Below are 20,781 nucleotides of genomic sequence, written 5' to 3'. Positions count from 1 at the left end.
GCCTTTTGGGCTCCGTGTTCCTTTTAACCTACCTATAGTCCCCTTGATTCCCAGATCAGCTAAGGCATCATTATCATTAGCAATACTATCCCAGATAACAAGTATACAGCATGGGTGTGAATCCAGACATCCCTAGCACCACTTACTTGCATATTTGATGAAATGAAGTGGTTTATGGTGTGGATCTTCTGTTCTGTTTCTTCTTCTCCCATGCTGCTTCTCACTTCTAATGCCACAGTACCCAAATTTCTTACCGTATAATTTTATATGGCATTCTTCTCCTTTCTCCTCACCGGAGATTTTGAAGTATGGAAAAAAGTTATTTGATGCTAAATAACTAATACTGGAGGCTTTGGAATTGTTCCTGCTCTGTTCCTTTTCTGTCTGTTCTTGGTAACAATGGTGGTAACCTCTTGGTGGCTCCTGGCTCCTGCATTTCAGCCAGCCAATCAGATGTTGCTCTGGTTAACCCTTTGATGTTCCTGCTCTGACTGAATTGTACCTTTTAAAATTAACCTTGTTAAAGCCTAATCCGTCATACCCTCCTTCAGGTGCCCATGCCTTTTGAGATTAGGTGGGTGGCAGCCTGGGAGAGGGCCTTCTTGGTTGTGGCACTAAAACACTGCAACTCCTTCCCCAGAGAGACTCATTTGTTCCCTTATGTTGCCATCTTTTGTCAACAGGGGCCAAACTTTGTTGAATTTGCTGTTCTCTCAGTGATTTCTCATTCCTGCCTATGTTTTAATTGTTGTTTTTATGTTTTTGTATGTATTTTAACTTAGTTTAAATTGTTTTAATGATGTGTTCATTCTTAATCCATTTTAAGACATGTTTTTATTATATATGTTTCAAATAATTTTAGCCAGTGGCCATGAAGAAGGCATAGGTGTAAATTTTAAATATATATAAATAGTAGGTAAATAGGGAAAAATAGCTAAATGTGGGTTATGTGACTTCAGCATGCTCAAATCCATGTTTTTTCATGAGTGTGATGCCATATATTTCATGTCCTAAGAGGTGATTTTAGGTAAAATGCAGAATATTACTGTACCTCTGACAATGAATGTGATGGCTACTTACAGTGGGAGGGATCATAGTTTAACCGTACCATCAGGAAAAGTCCACATGTTGATAGGTCTGCTGCAAGGCTTCTGTTTATTGCTGATGATTCTGGGGATGTTCTAGGGTGCATTCTCAATTTTATGCAGGAGTCATATGCTGATAAGGTGTTTTGGGCTCTGAGTATATGTATGTATGTGTATTTGGGTCAGGCTGCAGTTCAGTAACCATAAACTGGTGTTCCCTTCTCACAGGCAAAATGCCACAAGAGAGAGTGCCTTCAGCAGAAAAGAATCTGGGGGTAGAGGATGAGAGGGTTTGTAATCTTCACACACACCCCACCGTAATTCCATTCATATGATTCTTGTTTCATTTGCGTAAGACAAATAAGGGCCTGGAAAGTTGGAAGAGTAAAAGCAGGTGGGGAAGAGGGATGTTTCAGGATACAGTTGCTGGCAGGAGAAGAAGCATGTATCCCTTCCCTTGGACCTTACTTCATTGCAAATTGCTCCTTCCCATTAAGGCAGATCATTGGAGAAACTGCTTTGTAGTTGATGGCACTGAGTTAAGTTATTTAATTTTGCCTTTTTTCCTTCTGTGGTTTGGGATTTTCAGAGATTTTTTTTTTTGGCTCATGTTGCACACAATGTACTGAAATGATACTGGATGAGGGTTTTCCCTCCTGTTTGAGCCTGTGGTTGGATGAAGAATTTTGAAGCATAATACCAAGAGTGCCAACTGTCCCTCCCTCCATCTCTTGAAGGTTTTCTGAATGGGTGTGTTTGTTTCCTATCTTCTACTTTCTGAGATTACTAATGCAGATTGTGTGGGGAGGGGGTGCACACAAGCATTTGCCTGTTTATTCTCTATCCTCACGGCATACAAATCTAGGCTTCAAGGGAGCAGTCGCTATCTTTATTTACTCAGATGTAATATAGTGGCTGGGGCCAACTTTAGAGGAAGAGAGGAAATTGTCTGGAAACAAAAGTGGCTAATCCCGCTGTGCTCCCTGTTGCCTACCCTGGCCATGAATGGGGTGAAGGAGGGCGTGGGGAATGAGGTCCTGCTGCTCTCAGGAATTCTTTTTCCTTGACCCAAAGCAAAGCTAAACAGGAAGGACTGGCATATAGATGCTGTTACCCTTTCCCCTATGGAAGCAACTCACTTTTGACTGCTTTGTAAAGCTCATGCTGCTCTGATCTGTGCGTGTTCTTCCTCACCCACTATGTGAATGAAATATGCTGGGAAATATGAAGCAGATTATTAAGGGCCACATTTCCAACAGCATGGAGGATCAGGCTCTTTTTAGAGCCTTTCTAGACAGTGTTGGTTATACAGGTTGTATGCATGGAAATGCTCAGGTTCTCCTCCTCCATAGAAGAAGAACCAGATGGTGCATCTTTCCTTTTAGTGCACTTATTCCTAGCAAATCACTCTTCTCCTGGTATAAAGCCAGTGCTAGCAGTGGTGTATCTGCAATGGAGATATGGGGAGTCAAATGTGGGGGGCGCAAGAAATGCAGGTCTGTTTGTGGTTTTTTTTGTATTTTTAGTGTTTTTTCATTTTTGGCCTGCAGGGGGCGTAGCTTTTAGCCTAGCAGCACCAAAACTTCAGGGCTTTTTTGGGAGACACTCCTGATGATATAACCCAAGTTAGGTGAGGTTTGGTTCAGGGGGTCCAAAGTTATGGACTCCCAAAGGGGGTGCCCCATTGTTTCCAATGGGAGCTAATAGGAGATGGGGGCTACAGCTTTGAGGCCCATAACTTTGGACCCCCTGAACCCAACTTCACCAAACCTGGGTGGTATCATCAGGAGGATCTCCTGAAGACACTCTGAAATTTTGGTGCTGCTATCTTAATAATTCACCCCTGACAGCAGGCACCCCCCAAATTCCCCCCGATTCTCCTTTTAAATCCACCCTCTTTGGCATGGATTTAAAGGGAGAATCTGAGGTCCCCAGTTTAAACATTGAAAGTGATGCTGTTTCAGGGTGGGGGAGAATCCACCCCAAAACAAGATCACTTTCAATGTTGTTTAAACTGGGGACCCCAGATTCTCCCTTTAAGGTGGATTTAAAAGGAGAATCTGGGTTCCCTAGTTTAAACACCATTGAAAATGATGCTGTTTGGGGGTGGATTCCAGCATCACTTGTTTAAACTAGGGAGCCCAGATTCTCCTTTTAAATCCACTTTAAAGGGAGAATCTGGGGTTCCCAGTTTAAATAACATTGAAAGTGATTCTGTTTCCCCCAATTGGGGGTACTGGATACAACACCATAAAATGTTTTTACAGCAGTAATAAACATTTTGAAAGCATTTTGAAAAGGTTTTCAAATTTTTTTATTTCTGCTGTGTGGTGTGGCCCATTGCTGTGTTCAGATTTGTGAATTGGGGCATGTTCTGTAATGTGATGGTGACTTTGATTTGATTTGATTTGATTTAATGTATTTATAAACCGCCCTCCCCCGAAGGGCTCAGGGCGGCGAACGGAACAAACAAATAGAGCACAAATAAAATCAAAGTTAAATATAGCTCTATATGCTAAAATTAACCCCATTAAAATGCAGCATCCTAATATCAAAATTAACGATGGCGACCTACTAGCAATCCCCTAAAAAGAAAAAAAGGGGAGGAGAGGGATGGGGGAACGGCAGGGTCCACAGATGTTATAAGAGAGGAGAGGGGAGGGGGAGCCTTAGCAGCCGGACCCCCCGAAGGCCCGGTGAAACAGCTCTGTCTTGCAGGCCCTGCGAAATTCTTTAAGATCCCGCAGGGCCCTTTGAAAAGATCTGGTGTAAAAAATCATTGTTTGGTCATGGTAGGGGAGGGTGGCCGCTCATGGGCGGGGGCAAAACTCAGATTTTTGTCCCCGGGCTCTATTTTCCCTAGATATGCCTCTGAGTGCTTACGATGCAATCTCAAGTATCATTAAACTGTTCTAAATTCATTGAAATCAGTGAGTTTAAAAAGAGTGGAATTCAGTTAAGGATTGTGCTACAGTTTACTGGAAAATATGATTTGCTCCTGTAACAACATATGTGGTGGAGGTGGTGGCTGTCTGGATTGTGATTGCACTGTTATGTGATGGCATGACTAAAAAGTTAGAAACGACGCATCATGTTTTAATCCTTCTGTCCCCACATCATCAGATATCCATTCCAACTCTTCAGTGCTAAAACATAGATTTTGTCCCAAATATCAGCTTTCCCCAGTTATCCATACAACACATCTTTTAAAAGGGAACAGGGCTCTCATTTTATTGGTTTATGCACTGGGACATGCAATTCAAGCACATACTGTGATTGATGCATCTTAAACTGTGGTTGCCAAGAACTTTGTGTTGGAACCTTTTTTCAGCTGGGATGCAGCCCATTCATATTGTCCACTTAGAATGGCCCCTGACTGTGAAGGGAGCTTTGGGATCCTCAAGTAGGGGGAAATGCCTAGATGCTGCAAACAGCCCTTGGTGGGTCTCCACCCATTTCTCATAAGGGGAAAATAGCATGTTTCTGGGCAATCAGAGGATAACTACTAGGTTCCCAGCTGGTTGGGCCTCTAGGCTGTCTGGTTGCAATCCTGTTGTTTAGACTGAAGCAGTGTGAAGGTCATGTTTTGGGGCAGAACAGCTGGGAGTGGTTGACCTGGAGTAAAGTAACACAGTGTTGGCAGGCCAGAAAGCGAGAGGCCCTATAGGCAATTATCTGCCCTTTTGATGGAAGAAGGAAAGGGGATTGGATCTTGTCCCTGTTGGGAAGGGCTGAGAGAGACTTTGTGGGTAGGAAGGAGGTCAAGCCCTTATCTGAAATTCTGTTGCTTGGTTTTGCGGCCGCCACCACTGTAGGCATCCTCTCCCTAGAATCACTATAAATACTTCCATGCTTATGGTAACTGCCTGGCTCTGCTTGGCAAAAGGCTTCTAGTTACCACAAAGATTTGCATCTAACTGGGACTACTTTTGGGGCTAGAGGATGAACTAGGGTTCCTAACATGATCGTTTATCCCTTTTACAGTTGAAAACCTGAAACATAGAGGCAAATGATCATGAGATAATGATGGAATAATATATATTTACAGTCAGGAGGAACAACAATAGTATGCATTCTTTATATTATTTAGCTGCTCTTCTAGAGTGCAGATAACGCCATTTTTTCCCCTAACTCCAAGCTCCTTCTATTGCCTCAAGGTATATCTCATTGATTTAACTTTCTGTCTCTGAACTTTCTTGTTTTCCTTAAGTATATACAGAATGAACTCATTTAATTAACCTTCTGCAACAGGAATTCAGCACTTTGATGAAATGCTGGGCTCAATCTCATTATGCCATAGTTCTGTAGTTTGGCAGAGTACTGGAGTACTTTTGGACCATTTCAATTAGAAGCAGGATATCTGTTATCGACTCTGTGTGTGTGTGTGTGTGTGTGTGTGTGTGTGTGTGTGTGTGTGTGTGTGAGAGAGAGAGAGAGAGAGAGAGAGAGAGAGTGCAACAGCGAGCAAGCACTGCTTACTCTCAAATATTAGGAATCTGAGGTAGCCAAGACAATGTGTGTGATTTTAGGCAGAGGAGTATTAGAAGTATGACAGCAGCAAAAACATTGCCCACTAATCGACATTATGTTCCTTCTGTTTGCATTGGTATATGTAGACCAAACAAACAGAATTAAATATTAGATGATTTTTTTCCCTAAAAGTAAATTAACTTTATGCTGTTACTAAACCACATGTGTCTGTGCTATTCAAAGCTCTTAAAATATATGAGGCCGGCTTCCTTGGGAACTCTTGGACAATGGACAGTAAAGATGTACATTTCCTTCTCGGACCACTGCCGCTATTTACCTAGGTCTGGCCTGAAGGCAGATTTGCACTTATTTCCCCATGTCCTATCTAGTGCAAATCAGACAGTTCTGTGTGTCCCTGGATCTTTGTGTTGACTCTGGTGTTTGAAGGAAGTAGAGCTTCACTTTCACTTTTTTGCTTTTTTTGGCATGCCATTTCTTTCTTTAAAACCTGGTAGATCTTAAAAACATGCTGTGTGGGTGTTCAGTAATTTCTATTACCCATTTAAAATATGATTGAGGAGGGGAGGGGGTCACTGCCAGGTAAATTTATCTTCACTTGAGGATGGGCTTTCTTGTAGAGTTTTACTGTGGCAGTATTTAGGAAAGTTCCCTAGCTTGCTTAAAGACCAAAGACAGGCATTATTCTCAGTGAACCTATATAGACAGCTGTGTGTTTGTTTAGTGCCAATTAATACGTCAATTAATACTTTTGTGACTATCTTTTCAGTGCAGAGACACTAGAACACTGAAAGGTTTTTAGAGTTTATTTTTTAAAGGGAAAAATAAGATAAAATGAACTTCCCCCTCCTGCCTCCCAGTATGTTTTCATCTCCAAGCAAAAAATAAAATAAAAAATCCACCCTTGTCTGAAGCGGCTGTACTGTTTCCTCTCAAGGCCTCATAGAGTGCCTGAGTGCTGCTCGACAAAGATGTTAATCTAATTAGGTCTTGAGTCAGCATGGAACGAGAGATTTAGTTTTTATACTGACAACTTTATCTTGGGGGAGGGATTAACATCCCCTCCTCCACATATTCTCAGTCTTTTTGCCCACTGCTGGCTGCCCCCTTGTAACCCCATGAGGCTCATGTGACCTGGCTCTTGAATTGCCTCCATGAAGGAGGAGACTGGGAAAGGTGGATGTGTCTGCTGCTACGGCCCCTTTGGAGCCAGGATGAACTGAGAAGGGTTGAGGGTCAAGGTCTGGACGCTTCCTTGTCACCCCAGCTTGCAAACAGCTGGGTGTTGTTAGGGCCGGAGGTGTGGCGCAGCAAGAGGAAGACTAGCTTGATTGCTTAAACCCAGCAACTGTGCCCTAATCTATCTGCAGGGACCATTGAATGTGAAAGGCCCCAAAGGGAAGGGGGAAACAGTTTCTATGTTAAGAAAGCAAATAAACCTCCAGGGATCTGTATCATAAAACATGCTGATTTGTAGCATATATTTTTTAAAGAAAAACCGTGCAATTTTTTTCATCCTTCAGTGAGCTTGTCTGTCCACCAACAGATAATGCAGCACCATAATCTCATTCCAAATGTTTGGAAGAAAGAAGGAAAGAATACCCAGGCCTTCTTTTGCCCTCCCCTGCTATCATTCTTCAGCAGTGTTCCCACATCAACTTAAAAAAAATAAGGCACACTGGGGGTATGAGATCCGAAATGCGGGTGGCTTTCTTAATATTGTTCAAACCGATGGGATGCTTCATAACAAGTGATTGTGAAACACTTTTAGAGACTTTGGATACTGGGATAGGCTTTGCTCATGTTTGCTCATGATTACCTTTGAATAGAGAGAGGGGGAAAGGAAAGGTCACTGCGGTTTCTGCATGCTGAACTACAACTCTCAGAAGCTGATCTTGGCAGATGCATTTGTTTCCTTATTTCCTTGCCAAATTACTGATGGCTGGGATCTCTGGAAAGTTGTCTCTGGGAATTCCCACCATCATTCTTACCTTCTTGTAGGATTTAAATCACAGCCCTTCAGTGTAAAAACCATCATGTTAAATGTCCAAGCTACATGTTGCAGCAAGCAAGATGTTGTTTCTGTAAATGGCTCAGTTGTGTTATGTTTATGCTGATAGGACCCTTTATCTGTCTGGGTCGTTGTTGTCTACTGTAGCTGATAGCAGCTCTCAGAAAGAGATCATCTGTCTTAAAAAATTGAAATTCAAGGCATAAAATATAGAGCCTTCTGAATGTAAAGCAGATGGTGTACAACTAAGCCACAGCACCACACTACCACTTAATGTGTAATTGGCTTTACACTTGATGTAGCGTCATTAGGGACCATCTCTCTTGGTATATTCCCCAGAGAGCTTTGAGATCTGGAATAAACAACTTATTAGTGGTCCCTGGTCCCAGAGAAGTGCAGTTGGCTTCAACTAAGTCCAGGGCTTTCTTGACCCTAGTACCAGATAGGTGGACTACTCTGCGTGGTGAGATCAGGGCTCTGTGGGATTTTATGCAATTCTGCAGGGCCTATAAGATGGAGCTGTTCCACCAGGGTTACAGTTTTGGCCACCATGATACCAGCTCTCCTCTCCCCCTTCCTTCCTTCCTTCCTTCCTTCCTTCCTTCCTTCCTTCCTTCCTTCCTTCCTTCCTTCCTTCCTTCCTTCCTTCCTTCCTTCCTTCCTTCCTTCCTTCCTTCCTTCCTTCCTTCCTTCCTTCCTTCTTCTCTTAGAATTGCTGAGTTTGTGAAATTTTAATGATATTTTAATTGTTGCTTTTATGTATATAGATGTTTATTTATTGTAATTGAATAAAGTTGTTAGCTTCCCTGAGCCTGGATAGGGAGGAGTAGTGTATTAAATCAAAATAAATAAACAATTGCATTGAGAGCTACAAACTCCACTAGTCTCAAGAAACATTCACTGCATGCTCTGCAAACACTCCCAATTCTGTGAAATTCCTGGGACCTGAGGTTGTGCGGATTATCTTCCTTGTTGTCCTCTGGGCATTAGGCCTCTATCCCCAGCTAGTCCAAGGAAATTCTTCTTGACTGGAGTTGCCAGTTCTGACTTGGGAGATTCCTGGAGACTTGGAGGGGTGATACTTGTGGAGGGAGATCAGCAAGGAAGCTGATATCTGGAGTCTGGAGAATAGTTGTAATTCCAAGAGATCCAAGGCCCCCACCTGGCCAGTATTCTCTTAGGATCCACCACACAGTAATGGGACATTCCAACAGTTAGCCAGCTCACCTCAATCCTCCCGCCCCTTACCTATAACATGTTTCAAACATCTAGGCTGCAAGTTGTTTTCTCCATATGAAGACTTGCAAACCTCTTTATGACTTGCAAAATGAAGTTTGTCCTTCCTGTGTTCTTGTGGGTTTCTTTATTCTGCTGGTCTGCTGCATGACAAACCTGGGAAGGCTATTCATGCTGGAGAAGAGGTGCTGACTAGAAAAAGGACCAGGGAAGAAAAACAGTGGTTGCTTTGTTTCCTGCTTCCTTGGTGATTTTTAAAGCAGTGATATTAGTCTGCTCCTTGCAATTGGCAAACCTAAGCAAGTCCCATACAGTGGTTGTTTTGTACGAGATGAGTGGGTGATACATTTTTTAAAAATACACTATCAGTAGAAGTGGTGGCAGTAATACAGAGTTCAGGCACTATTTGTTGGAAACTGGAGTGTAAGAGTGTAAGAGAGGTGGAAAGAAAGTTTCCTTCCACATGGAGCTTGTTCTCCGTTTTGACATTCAAACTGTAGGCTTTTTTTGAGTTTTCACACAGCCTCATGCTCAAATTGTAGTCTAGTTATCCTTTCCCTATCCTCAGTATATTCTCCCCCCCGCCACCCCCACTGCCTTGTTATAATCTTTTTGGGAAAGCCTTAGTGCCATCCAGAAATAGGGCTGTCATCTCCAGTTTGTGCAATTCCTGTTGAATTGGAGGTGGGGTCTGGGAAAGGCAGAGTTTGGGGAGGGGAGGGACCTCAACTGGATATTATGCCACAGAATCTATCCTCTGAAGTGCCTGGGGAATTGATCTCTGTAGTCTGGAGATCAGTTGTAATTCTGTAAAGTCTTCTGGCCGAACCTGGAGGTTTATATAGTTTTTACCTCTCTGCACCATGAGCTTTTAGGTCCCGAAGAACCAAACAATCTTTACAATATAAGATTGTTATATTTGAAATACTTTAAAGATTGTTTGGTTCTTCGGGACCTAAAAGCTCATGGTGCAGAGTGGTAAAGACAAACGGGAAGGTTCGTATTTTCCACGGCACTGCCTGCATTGGTGCCATTTTCCAGCTGTCATTCCTCGAGGCTCTTGCCTTCTCCACTGTGAATGGTTTTTAAAAGATGAGTAAATGCGATAGTGTTGTCCACTATAGTGCTATAACACTGATAAAAATTAAACACCCTAGAAAGTCGATACTATGGAGAAAAAATATAGGGAAAATTGTGGCTAACAGAGGAATGTCTTCAGAAAGTTCCTGTGTGGAAATTCTACTTCCAGTGCAAGGGCCTCTGTATTTGCATTAGCAATGGCTGCAAAATATCGAACCCTTTTCATGTGGAAGCAACCAAAGAATGTATGTGTATACATGTGAGTTCTGGCCTTTTTAAAGATGGCTATGGTCAGGAATCCAGACATAGTTTATCAGCTTGACAATTCGTCATTCTTCATGCTTAGATTAAATAAACACCCCTCTTTTCCCCGAGCTTCTTTTGAGGCAGAGAATGTGAAAATTGCTAAAAGAGGGAAGGGGATAGGTCATCTTAATGTAGGAAACTCTTTTTGTAGGGAGATTTGGTCTGAGGTTGGGCTTGAGGTGGAAAGTGACATAGAATCACTACTGAGATATTATTCAAGCATGAATGACATGGAGAAATGCAGTCTGTAGCTTTCCTTTATCTTTTAGCATAATCTAAGGATTTGATAAAATAAACCTATTATTTAACACAGTTTTTTTTTCACACAGACATTTTAACACATTTTGGGGCAGAAAATAAAACGTTTCCTCCCAGAAGTTCTGCATTGTGTATTTCCCCCAAAGTTTTATTTGCCGCCTCAAAACATTTTAAATGCATTCTCTTTTCTAATGATTTTTGCTGAAATTTTTATAAAAAGACTTCATTTGTCTGCTGCCCCTTTAAGACACCATGTGAGTTCTGTCCTTGCATGCAGAAGCCCCTTGCCCTGTTTTTGCAGCATTTCATAGCATTTTTGAGATGGGAGGGGGTACTTAATCTTCACAGCATAGATCAGTGATGGCGAACCTTTTCGAGGCTGAGTGCCCAAATTGCAACCCCAAACCCACTTGTTTATCGCAAAGTGCCGACACGACAATTTAACCTGAATATTGAGGTTTTAGTTTAGAAAAAACGGTTTGCTCTGAGGTATGCATTACTCAGGAGTAAGCTTGGTGGTAGTCGGTGGCTTTGCTTTGAAGCAACCGTTCAACTCTTCCAACGGGTTAATCACGACCCTAGGAGGGTTTACTCAGAAGCAAGCCCCATTGCCAGCAAGCGAGCTTACTCCCAGGTAAAGGATCGCACTTTAGTTCTTCACATGAAAATCAGTGGGGTTTAACAGCACTTAACAGGGTTACCTACACTGCTTCCCCAAAACTGGGTCTTAGGTTTAATGCTAATAATCGAGCCCAGCAGCCCAGGCCAGCCTAGATGTGTGTGTGTGTGGGGGGGCCCACTCTGTTTGCGCGTGCCCACAGAGAGGGCTCTGAGTGCCACCTCTGGCACCCGTGCCATAGGTTCGCCACCACTGGCATAGACTGAAGAAGATTCAGGGAGGCTTCATAGCCTTCAACATGAGGCTATGAAGCATGAAGCACAGATTTGTCCACACGCTGGGAAAGAACAGGGATAAACAGAAAATGGCCAGGAATTGTTTCAAGGGATTGAGTGCAACGAAAGGTGGTGGTGGGAAATTAAAAACGTTTTGCAAACATTTTACAAATGGTTTTGGAGATTTGTGTGGAAAGCAACACCGTTTAATACCCTCCCCTTTGTTTCAAATGCTTGAGGTAATTTCTCTCATGCTTCCAAAGAAAGGACTTCAGAATGGTGTGATGATTCTCATCCACATTAGTGTTTGGGAGAGAACTCTAGGTTACGAAATCTGAAATCTATACCATGAAGTCTCATAGGACAAAAAGTAGCATTTACTGGGTCCTTACTAAAAATTGAGCTGGGGCTGCAAGGAGAGTGAATTGACTGGATGAGTCAAAACAGATGGACTGTGAAGTAAAGGGCTGGTGGCATTTTGGGGGAAATAAAGCTGTGTTTTCAGATAGGTTTTTGAGAGTTTTGATCAATTATGGAGTAAAAGTTTAAGTTTAATATGATTGAGTGGAGAAACCTGGGTTAACATCTGAATCATTATGTGGTCTTGGGCAAGTCACTGTTTTTTTTCTCTGTGACAAAGTTACCTTTCCCAAATGCAGTTTTAAGGATAAACACAACTAAAAAGTTTTGATTATTTTACAGACAGTGGTCTTTTCTGCATGCACACCTTACCACAGATTTTCCCAGTGGTCAAACCCTGTGTCTTGGAAACGTTTTCTGTGAAATCATTCCGCACACCTCCATTTTCCCTATTTTCCCCCTTGTCTATTCAGTTGTGTTTAGTCTGCGCACTATTGCTGAAAACGTACTATTCCAAATGGTAGTGGAATGTCATCTGTGACACAGAAGAACAATCCTCCCATTCAGCCATTTTACCCTCCATTTAAAAAACTCCATTTTTAAAAAAATTCTTCTCTTTTGCATTAGCGATGTAAAGTAAGGGCATAGACATAACCCAGGTTGATTGTATTACCTCGGTCAGTTTTATCTTGTATGACCAATGTCATATTAAAGGGAAGATGCAATGTGTCTTCAGTTAGGAGCAAGTGAAATTGAGAAGGGAAGTTGGTTTTCCAGGAGGATATGGCAATCCCTTGTCAATTTTCTCCTGCAGAAACAACTTCCACAGTCAATTGCTCCTAACTGCATACCCATTGTATGTTCACCTTAATGTGACATTGCTTCTTTGGAATGAAATTGACAAAGGTGTTTGGTGGGCTGGAGAAATTTAGACTATTTCAACATGATCACATCCTCAAGGGAAGCTGACTTGGAAAGTAATAGAATTTTTTTTAGTAAAAGTGCTCTGGAATACAATGGAGGAAATGTGAAGGAAAACCATTTCTGGAACCAAATGAAGGGAAAAAGTGTGGGTTTTTTTAAAGTAGCATTTGGCAGCAAGATACACTGTAAACAATTTGTGCAGAAAAGGCCAATGTATTATGAATAGTAAGGCTAGGGATTTCTGTTAGCATTTTATTAGCTTTTTTCCTTTTTTCTGTGGAATCTGGATAGTGTTCATGTGAACATGGCCAAATCTATCTATATAAAATTAAGGCATATTGGTGATGACTCACAGTTTAAAGATCTGCACAGGCACGCAAGTGGAGAGTGTAGGTTGCCCTGGTTCAAGCACATGCAAGATGTATTGGTGACAACTCACTATTTTCTAGAGCCCATTGTATTTTGTTGCACAGTGGGCTTTATTGCTAGTCATAAGATAAAAGTATCTTTAGGTTTGTGATGATAGAATAGACAGTAGAAACAAATATATTTTGCAGCCAAATCCATTCTTTTCACGAGGAAAATAGGAAAGGATGTTGTGAGGAGATAGTGGTTTCCTTATAGTTCTACCTTGGGTGTTCCCAATCACCTTGAGGATGAGTAGCAGATATAACTGGGGACTTATTTCCTTTCTATCCAGTCCCAGAAGGATGCCAGCTCAGCATGATGGTCCTTATGGTAGACATAACCTTGGAGGCTAGGAGGAGGCAAACACTCAACTTTCATTGTGGGTGTGGAAGGAATTGCCACTCACTGCCTCAATCCAAATACATTTCTTAATAGCTGATTTTTGTTGAATTAAAGATAGCATCAAATGTTGCCACCCAATGGGCAAGGAAAGAAATACACCTTTGGTGTAAGAATCTTTGAAGCAAAACATTACCAATTTTCTGTAACCTAACTCATGTGTGTCACTCAGATGGGGTGGAATGTCGAACTTTCACAGCATAGATTGTGTACCAGTGAAGAGAAGTGAATCTTCCCTGTATATGTGAACTGAGAGGTATACAAAGAACAAATGTGGCTGCCACCATCAGATCTAGTTTGTCTCTATTTATGTCTCCAGTCATAATGAAACAACTTACAGCACCTAAAAGGAACAGGGCTCAGTTTCTACCCGAGGCTTGCAGATACTTGGGTTCTAGAAACAGTCTTAAAAGTCTTGTCCTGATGAGGTCTTATGGCTGCTACATTTTGCCTTTGTGTGAACATTGCACAGCGCCATTTTGAATGGTGCTCTGGTGAATCTTCCATGCTGTACATTTTCTTGGACTGTGATTCTTTGGATTTGATTGAATGCTTGCAGAAAGGAGCTTTGTCACCAAGGAGCTGCCAAAGGAAACCCCTTCACTTGTGAGCTTAGAAATAATCTGAGTATTTAGGTGATTATGGCCCACAGGGACTTCATTTCCCTTAGGGTGGGCATGAGCTGAAATAAGAGGAGAAAAGGCAGTACTTGAGTTAACAGACCCTTGGTAGGAAAACCTATGGTGGAAAGAATGAGATGCAGCAACTGTATGCAGAAGCTAAGCAGGGTGACTCGGATCAGTACTTCGATGGGAGGCATCTTAGGAAGCATTTTAATGTCATTTATTTATATGTCACCTTTTTGTTTCACAGGAAGCTCCCACATGGGTTCCAGGAGTGAAGAAAGAAAGGCAGGATAACAATCTGTAAAAGCAGCATTTAGACAACTTGGTGGCTAATCCTGGACTAGTTTTAAATTTGTCTTTTTTTTTGTTTTGTTTTGCTGTGGTTCTTCTTAGTACTTTTTGACAGCTGAATCTCCTTCTGCTTCTGTTTTGCAGCCAGAGGACCTTGAAGCTTCTACATCCCACATATTCAAGGTGAAGACCTTCAAGAAAGTGAAACCATGTGGAATATGTCGACAGGCCATTACCCGGGAGGGTAGCACCTGCCGAGGTAAGTGTGAGTAGGCCTACAGGGAGATGGCATGGGCAAGTAAAGTCAGGAAGGCAAACATTACTCTTTTGCTGGGCAAGAAGGGGAAGCTGATTTGAGAAAGAAATGAACTGTGGAAGTACATGGGACAAAATTCTCTTCCCAATGAGTGTGATCCTTTTCAGCCAAATGAGGGAAGAATGTGTAGAAATTCTGCCTGGAGTTTTTTCCCTCCCTGAAACCTCTGTATGTGCTGATGTTATAAGGGGTTACTTTCAGATTAGTGTCAAAATGAAGGTGTTCCTCACATCTGAGGGGTTATCCCTAAATTTTAGAACCGTTAATTGTAATTCTAGCTGTTCATTTTTGTGCGGTTTTTGTGAGATAGCAAACAGGTAAAATCCCGCAGCTCCACTATATGGCTTCAAATGACCATTTGCTCTGTGAAGGTCATTAATACATGCACATAATTATGCCACTTGTGTTCTGCTTATCTTTATTATCTGTTTGTTCAATGGAGAAGTCCTCTCTTATACATCTGCGTGGGATCAGAAACCTGAGGAAGTAGGATAGATGTCAACAGAGGGCCTAATGCACACATTGTGGAAAGTTTACAAGTAGGGTCAGTAGTCAGTTGTATCTCATTATATGCCAGTGGGGAGTGAAAATGAAGAATTACATATAACACCTTTGCTGTAAGCTTTCTTTTCTTAAAACTTGTGCTTCATTTTGGGATATGTCTTTCCCCAAAAGGGTTTTGGCTACTTGCAGTTTATCAGGTGGCCACAAGATGTCACTCTGAGCTCTTCCTATTGCTCTATTCCAGGGGTAGGGAACCTGCGGCTCTCCAGATGTTCAGGAACTACAATTCCCATCAGCCCCTGCCAGCATGGCCAATTGGCCATGCTGGCAGGGGCTGATGGGAATTGTAGTTCCTGAACATCTGGAGAGCCGCAGGTTCCCTACCCCTGCTCTATTCAGTAGTCCTGGGTGAACTGAATCACTGCTGTGAATAGCAGAGCAGGTTTGTTTGTTCCCAAATGGGGAGGGGGGGGGCTGTCCAGAGGAGTAGCAGCACCCTGTGTCTCTCCTAGAGCTACCTTCAGTTTTCCTTCTCTTTGCCAAGAAACACTGAACGTGGAATGAATTACTTGATTGGAGATGACTGGAAGTAAATCTCTGATATTCCCTCTCCCCTTAAAAAAAAAAAGTCTGGAAGGGTAGGGTTAGAACCTTGTGTAATTTTGTGGTCCTCCTTAAGTGATTTCCCTTCATGGAACAGAAGCTATGGAAATAACTGAATTGCTTTACTAATTAGAGAGAGTATTTGTATGTTTGAGAGAGAAATAACGAAGTATATGAAAGTATATGCCAAGATATCCTGAAACAGGCATGGCCATGGCATGGGGTGAGCTGCAAACTGATGCATGTCCTGGTGGCATCTGCTTTGCTAGTGATGCCTGTGGCATTTGCTTTGTCAGTGCTTTGTCAATATCTTACAGATATTGTAAGCAAGAGAACGAGATGTTCCTTAGGTCAAAACAAATCATTCCCAGAGTTTCCTCACCAACGTAGGCGAGGAAACTGCTGCCGATCTCAACTGTAGGGCATTTTCCGCATGGACCATATAGCCTGGGATAAGGAGGTGAAACATTCCGGTTCGGCCATGACTTCCCGGTTTGGCGTCCGGGTGTAACTCGGACCAGCCCCGCGAGATTTCCCTTATCCTGCGGCTTTAAAAAAAAAAGATAAATTGGCAGTTCTTTTGAAAAAAAAACCCCACACCGATTCCTCTCCCATGCAAACACCGTAGGAGACAGTCTGGTTTATTTTTCCTGCCTTGCCACATGCCGCCAATCAGAATGTCAGAAAAACGGGACAGTTCACGCATGCGTGGCAACATTGGTGAGGAAAATGAAAGTAAACCGGGGGCCATGGATAATCACCTGGAGTTCTTCCTCCCGGTCTGAACGCGCTGACGAACTGTCATGCGGAGGATGAAACCGAGATAGAAACATCCCAGTATGTATGATCTCGGTTTTCTCCTGGGATATTTTGTCCATCCGGAAAACGCCTAGGACTGCTACACAATTTTCTTACAGGGTGTTATGGGGGAACAGCACATATGTATGTATGTATGTATGTATGTATGTATGTATGTATGTATGTATGTATGTATGTATGTATGTATGTATGTATGTATGTATGTATGTATGTATGTATGTATGTATGTATGTATGTATGTATTCAGATTGTCTGGGGCTTACATTCCAAGCTGTGTATAGACCCCAGTTATGTGTGCATAATGCGCATTGATTCGTGTGTGCATGTACACAATGCAGCAAGAGCCTTTTCTCCTCCAGTCATGTTCTTTAGCTATGTTTTTCACCAGAATTATTCCTAGAATCCTCCTTGATTTGGGTACCCTGCCTTTTGAGTTTAGGTAGGTGGAAACCCAAGAGAGGCCCTTTTCAGTCATGGCATCCAAACTGAGTTACTCCAGAATCAGAAACCCAGAAAACGCCCTTTAGAAAAAAAATTAAATGTATTTAGCATCAAGGCTTGTGAAGGTCATCATAAAGCCATGTGAAACTTTGTGGGTGAGTACCAACCAACACTTTTGTGAACCACAGACAGAGTGAATAAAAGATGTGTGCAGTCCCTAGTTAAATGATACAGAGCCCTCCGGGGATGGGGCGGTATAAAAGCCTAAAATATAAACAAACAAACAAACAAACAAACAAACAAACATGTGCGGTGAGCCTAATCAGTAGTCTTCCAACCTGGCTCACAGTCGCATGTACCATGAGGGAACTCACCTGTTAAAGCTCTCATTGCTAGCAGAGACTTGTTGACATTGAGACAGGGGAAGAGGGGCTTCAAGCATCCATCCTGCACAGTTTTCCTAGCAGAAATGGCAAGAGGGAAGTGTTTGCCACTTTTTTGGACTCTGTGTCCTTGGAACATGTGATTGTGGACAAGCAGAGCCTAAAAAAGGGGCAACCAAATCCACCCTATGGATGTTTCTGCTTGGGAAATGGGTTTGTTTGTCTGGGTTTCCTTCCTGTGGTTTTTTAAAAAATATAATTCCATGTTATTTCACATAGCTTGTAATTTTTTTTTTAAAAAAAACTACTTTGGTAATTATGGTTATGTGGTCTTTGTAGTGCAGTGTTGACCCAGTCCAAACTGCAGTTCATGTCTTAACAAACACCCAAACATCCCAATCTAGAACACAAGATACGTGAGTAGAAGTTTGTTTCTATATGTTTCCATTGAATGCATATCTGGATATGGAAGTTGTCCTGTGTTGCTTTCAATGAATGAGTATGCATTTGATCATGTCTCCCCATCAAGAGCCATTTTAATGTGCAGCTGGACCTGGATTTGGGCATAAATAAAAATAAGTGTTTTTATTTTGTAAGAGACAGTATGGTGTTCTGGTTAAGAGCAGTGGACTCTAATCTGGAGGACCTGGTTTGATTCCCTTCTTCATATGAGCAGTGAACTCTTATCTGGTGAACTGGATTTGTTTCCCTGCTCTTACACAGGAAGCCTGTTTGGTGACCTTGGGCTAGTCACAGTTCTCTCTCCTAGCCCCACCTACCTTATAAGGTGTCTGTTGTAGGAAGGGGAAGGGAAAGTGATTGTAAGCCACTTTGAGACTCCTTACAGGAGAGAAAGAGGGTATAAATCTGAATTCCTTCTCCTCCTCCTCCTCCTAGAAAAGAAAAGAAAAAAAGTGTAATCTTCCCCCAGTGGCATATCTACAGAAAATGGAGTCCGGGGCAAGAACTGATTTTGTGCCCTTCCCCCTGAGTGAGAATCTAGCTGGCAAGGGGGTATATGCGGCTGCCTGGCCCTTTCTGTACCCCCACACGGCAGAGAATCAGAACCTCCCCTCCCCACTCCCCAGCACTGCTTTTGCCCAGGAGATACAAAAAGAAGGGGATGGGGAGAGAAAGACAGAAGGGGGGAGGGAGGGAGAGAAAGACAGAAAAAGAGAAAGAGGGATACAGAGAAAAAGTGACAGAAAAATAGGGAGGGAGGGAGAGAGCAAGAAAGAGGAGAGGGGTGTTAGGAATATAAATATCAAGGAGGCGTGTATGTGTTCCATGCTTCAAGCCCAAGTGGGAGGGGGGGCTCCATGTGACCAAGAAAGTCTTGTCTGCCCCCGGTCCACTCGCCTTGCAAAGAGCTGTTGCTGCCCAAAACAGGAGCAAAAAAAGGAAAAAGCAGGAAGGCTCCAGAGGCGCCATTGTGCTGCGCTCGACCATCGGTACAGGAGCAGGAGGAGAAATAGGAAGGGGCAGGCAGGCTCTGGAGGGGCCTTTGTGCCGTGCTCGCTCACCCACCAGACCAGGCAGGCAACAGGGCCTGCTCAAGCTCACATTCTCTGGCAGTGGTGGTGGGGCCCGCCTGGCCTCCGCTTGCCCTTCTTGCCTCTGGGAGGGAGGAAGGGGTGGCCAGATATGCTCCCCATGTCCCCAAGGTACACCCCTGATCCCCAAAAAGAAATAGAAAGTCTCTGGGACTGCACATTATCAACTGTGCAGATTGCCAAGACAGCATTGTGAGCCAAAGATTTGTTCACTTATGTCTTATCAAGTGCTGCTGTAGAAAACTGAATGTAACATTGTCCAGAGTGTGTTAAATGCTTTGGCACTCACATAGTTATTATGGCAGATGCATAACATCACCTGAACTTCTTCCCATAAAAACACAGGGAAACGTTGCTACGTCATCATGCCTGTGCAGTATTTGGGAAATAGATTTCTGACATACACAGTTGAAGGTCCAATGTGCCAACTTAATGTGGTAGATACTACAAATGTGCATGAATACCACATGTAGCGTGTAGTTAGTGTCAGACCTGGGAGTGGAAGACCTGGGTTTAAATCTCCACTTGGCTTGCTGGATAATCTTGTCACTCTCCCTCATCCTAAATTACCTTATGAGGTTGCTGTGAGGGTAACCACAAAGAAGGGGAGAATGATCTTGTAGGCTGGTTTGGGTTCCCTTTGGGAAGAAAGGTGGGATAAATAAATAAACCTAAATGCTTGGTGAGTTAATATCTTGACAGGTCCTCAAACAGTGAATTAAGAGCGATCTCAAAAGGTTGCATCAACATGACTGTTTTGCTCCACAGTGGCTTCCAAACTATTATTTTTTGGACTTCTCTATACAGTGTCATCCTCCAGTTCTTCACTTTCTGAGTTTCCCCCTGTTTTTTGCAGGTCTTTGCCAGAACTGTGTTGCTATAACTCAGGGGTGTCCAACTCTGGTGACCCAGATGTTCATGAACTACGATTCCCATCAGTCCCTGCCAGTATGGACTCCCCTGCTATAACTGAACCTCCCACCCACATTTTGCCATTTTACTGCTGACATCCCCTCGTGCCTGTTGTTCCTTGCTGCAACACAGCAGGGCTTCTTGCCAGCTTTTAAAAAGAATCTGCAGTATGTTTTATCTATATAGTGTCCCACTGTGGTGATAGGGAAACTTTTTAAGTCAGTAAAATATTATTTTATGTTGTGAGGGAATGACTAAGGAGAGTACAGTTCTGGACAGGACAGTAAGAACACTTCCCTGGGAGTTTGCCCTGTCAAGAAGACCTTAGTAGTATTCTTAGTAGTTCTGCCTAAGGTTGCTTTCAAATTCTGTAGTCACTGTATCTGAAGATCACTGGTGCTATTAGTTCTGGATATGGGCTTAAGCACTAGAATTCAGTGCCTGTTTCTGGTTTAGAGCTTTTGGACATTCAGGCCACTTCAATGGCTCTGAAGAGGATTGTGAATCACATCTTTTTTTCATTTCATATTACTGCCTCCTGAGTTTGATGTTTGCTCAGAGACACTGGGAGGTGTCTCTCAGAGCCACATCACATGTTTAAGTGAGATGGCAAGAGTGAAAGCATATGATCTTGAGTTCCAGAAAATAGCAACAGAGTCATACACTTGCTGCTGCTTTGTAGCATAAGAACTAGCTCTAATGGATTGACTCCCATTAGGAAAGGAATGGTCACTCTCCCAGTCTTATGAACCAAACATGACTTCTGAGGACTTCAGGGGAAGCTCCTGCCCAGTTCAAGAATATAATTGGAAACAGAATGGTAGGCTACTCATTGTTGGTATACACATGAAAGGCTCAGTGTAGAATTCGGTTCCCTTCATTCC

The 20,781-nt window shown here is 42.7% G+C and overlaps 1 protein-coding gene across 10 annotated transcripts in view; it reads left to right on the top strand.

Moving 5' to 3' along the window:
- The window catches only part of TNS1 (tensin 1), a 389,915-nt gene that overhangs the window by 106,169 nt on the left and 262,965 nt on the right, over positions 1 to 20,781 (top strand). For all 10 annotated transcript variants that reach the window (XM_048486278.1, XM_048486276.1, XM_048486275.1 and 7 more), the window contains exon 2: positions 14,511 to 14,625. In XM_048486278.1, the coding sequence (XP_048342235.1) occupies positions 14,511 to 14,625 (115 nt within the window). The remainder of the gene's footprint in view (positions 1 to 14,510; positions 14,626 to 20,781) is intronic.

The sequence above is a fragment of the Sphaerodactylus townsendi genome, linkage group LG02 (assembly GCF_021028975.2).
Source record: "Sphaerodactylus townsendi isolate TG3544 linkage group LG02, MPM_Stown_v2.3, whole genome shotgun sequence".
In the NCBI taxonomy this organism is placed as follows: Eukaryota; Metazoa; Chordata; class Lepidosauria; order Squamata; family Sphaerodactylidae; genus Sphaerodactylus; species Sphaerodactylus townsendi.
This window is presented reverse-complemented; position numbering and strand designations above follow the sequence as displayed.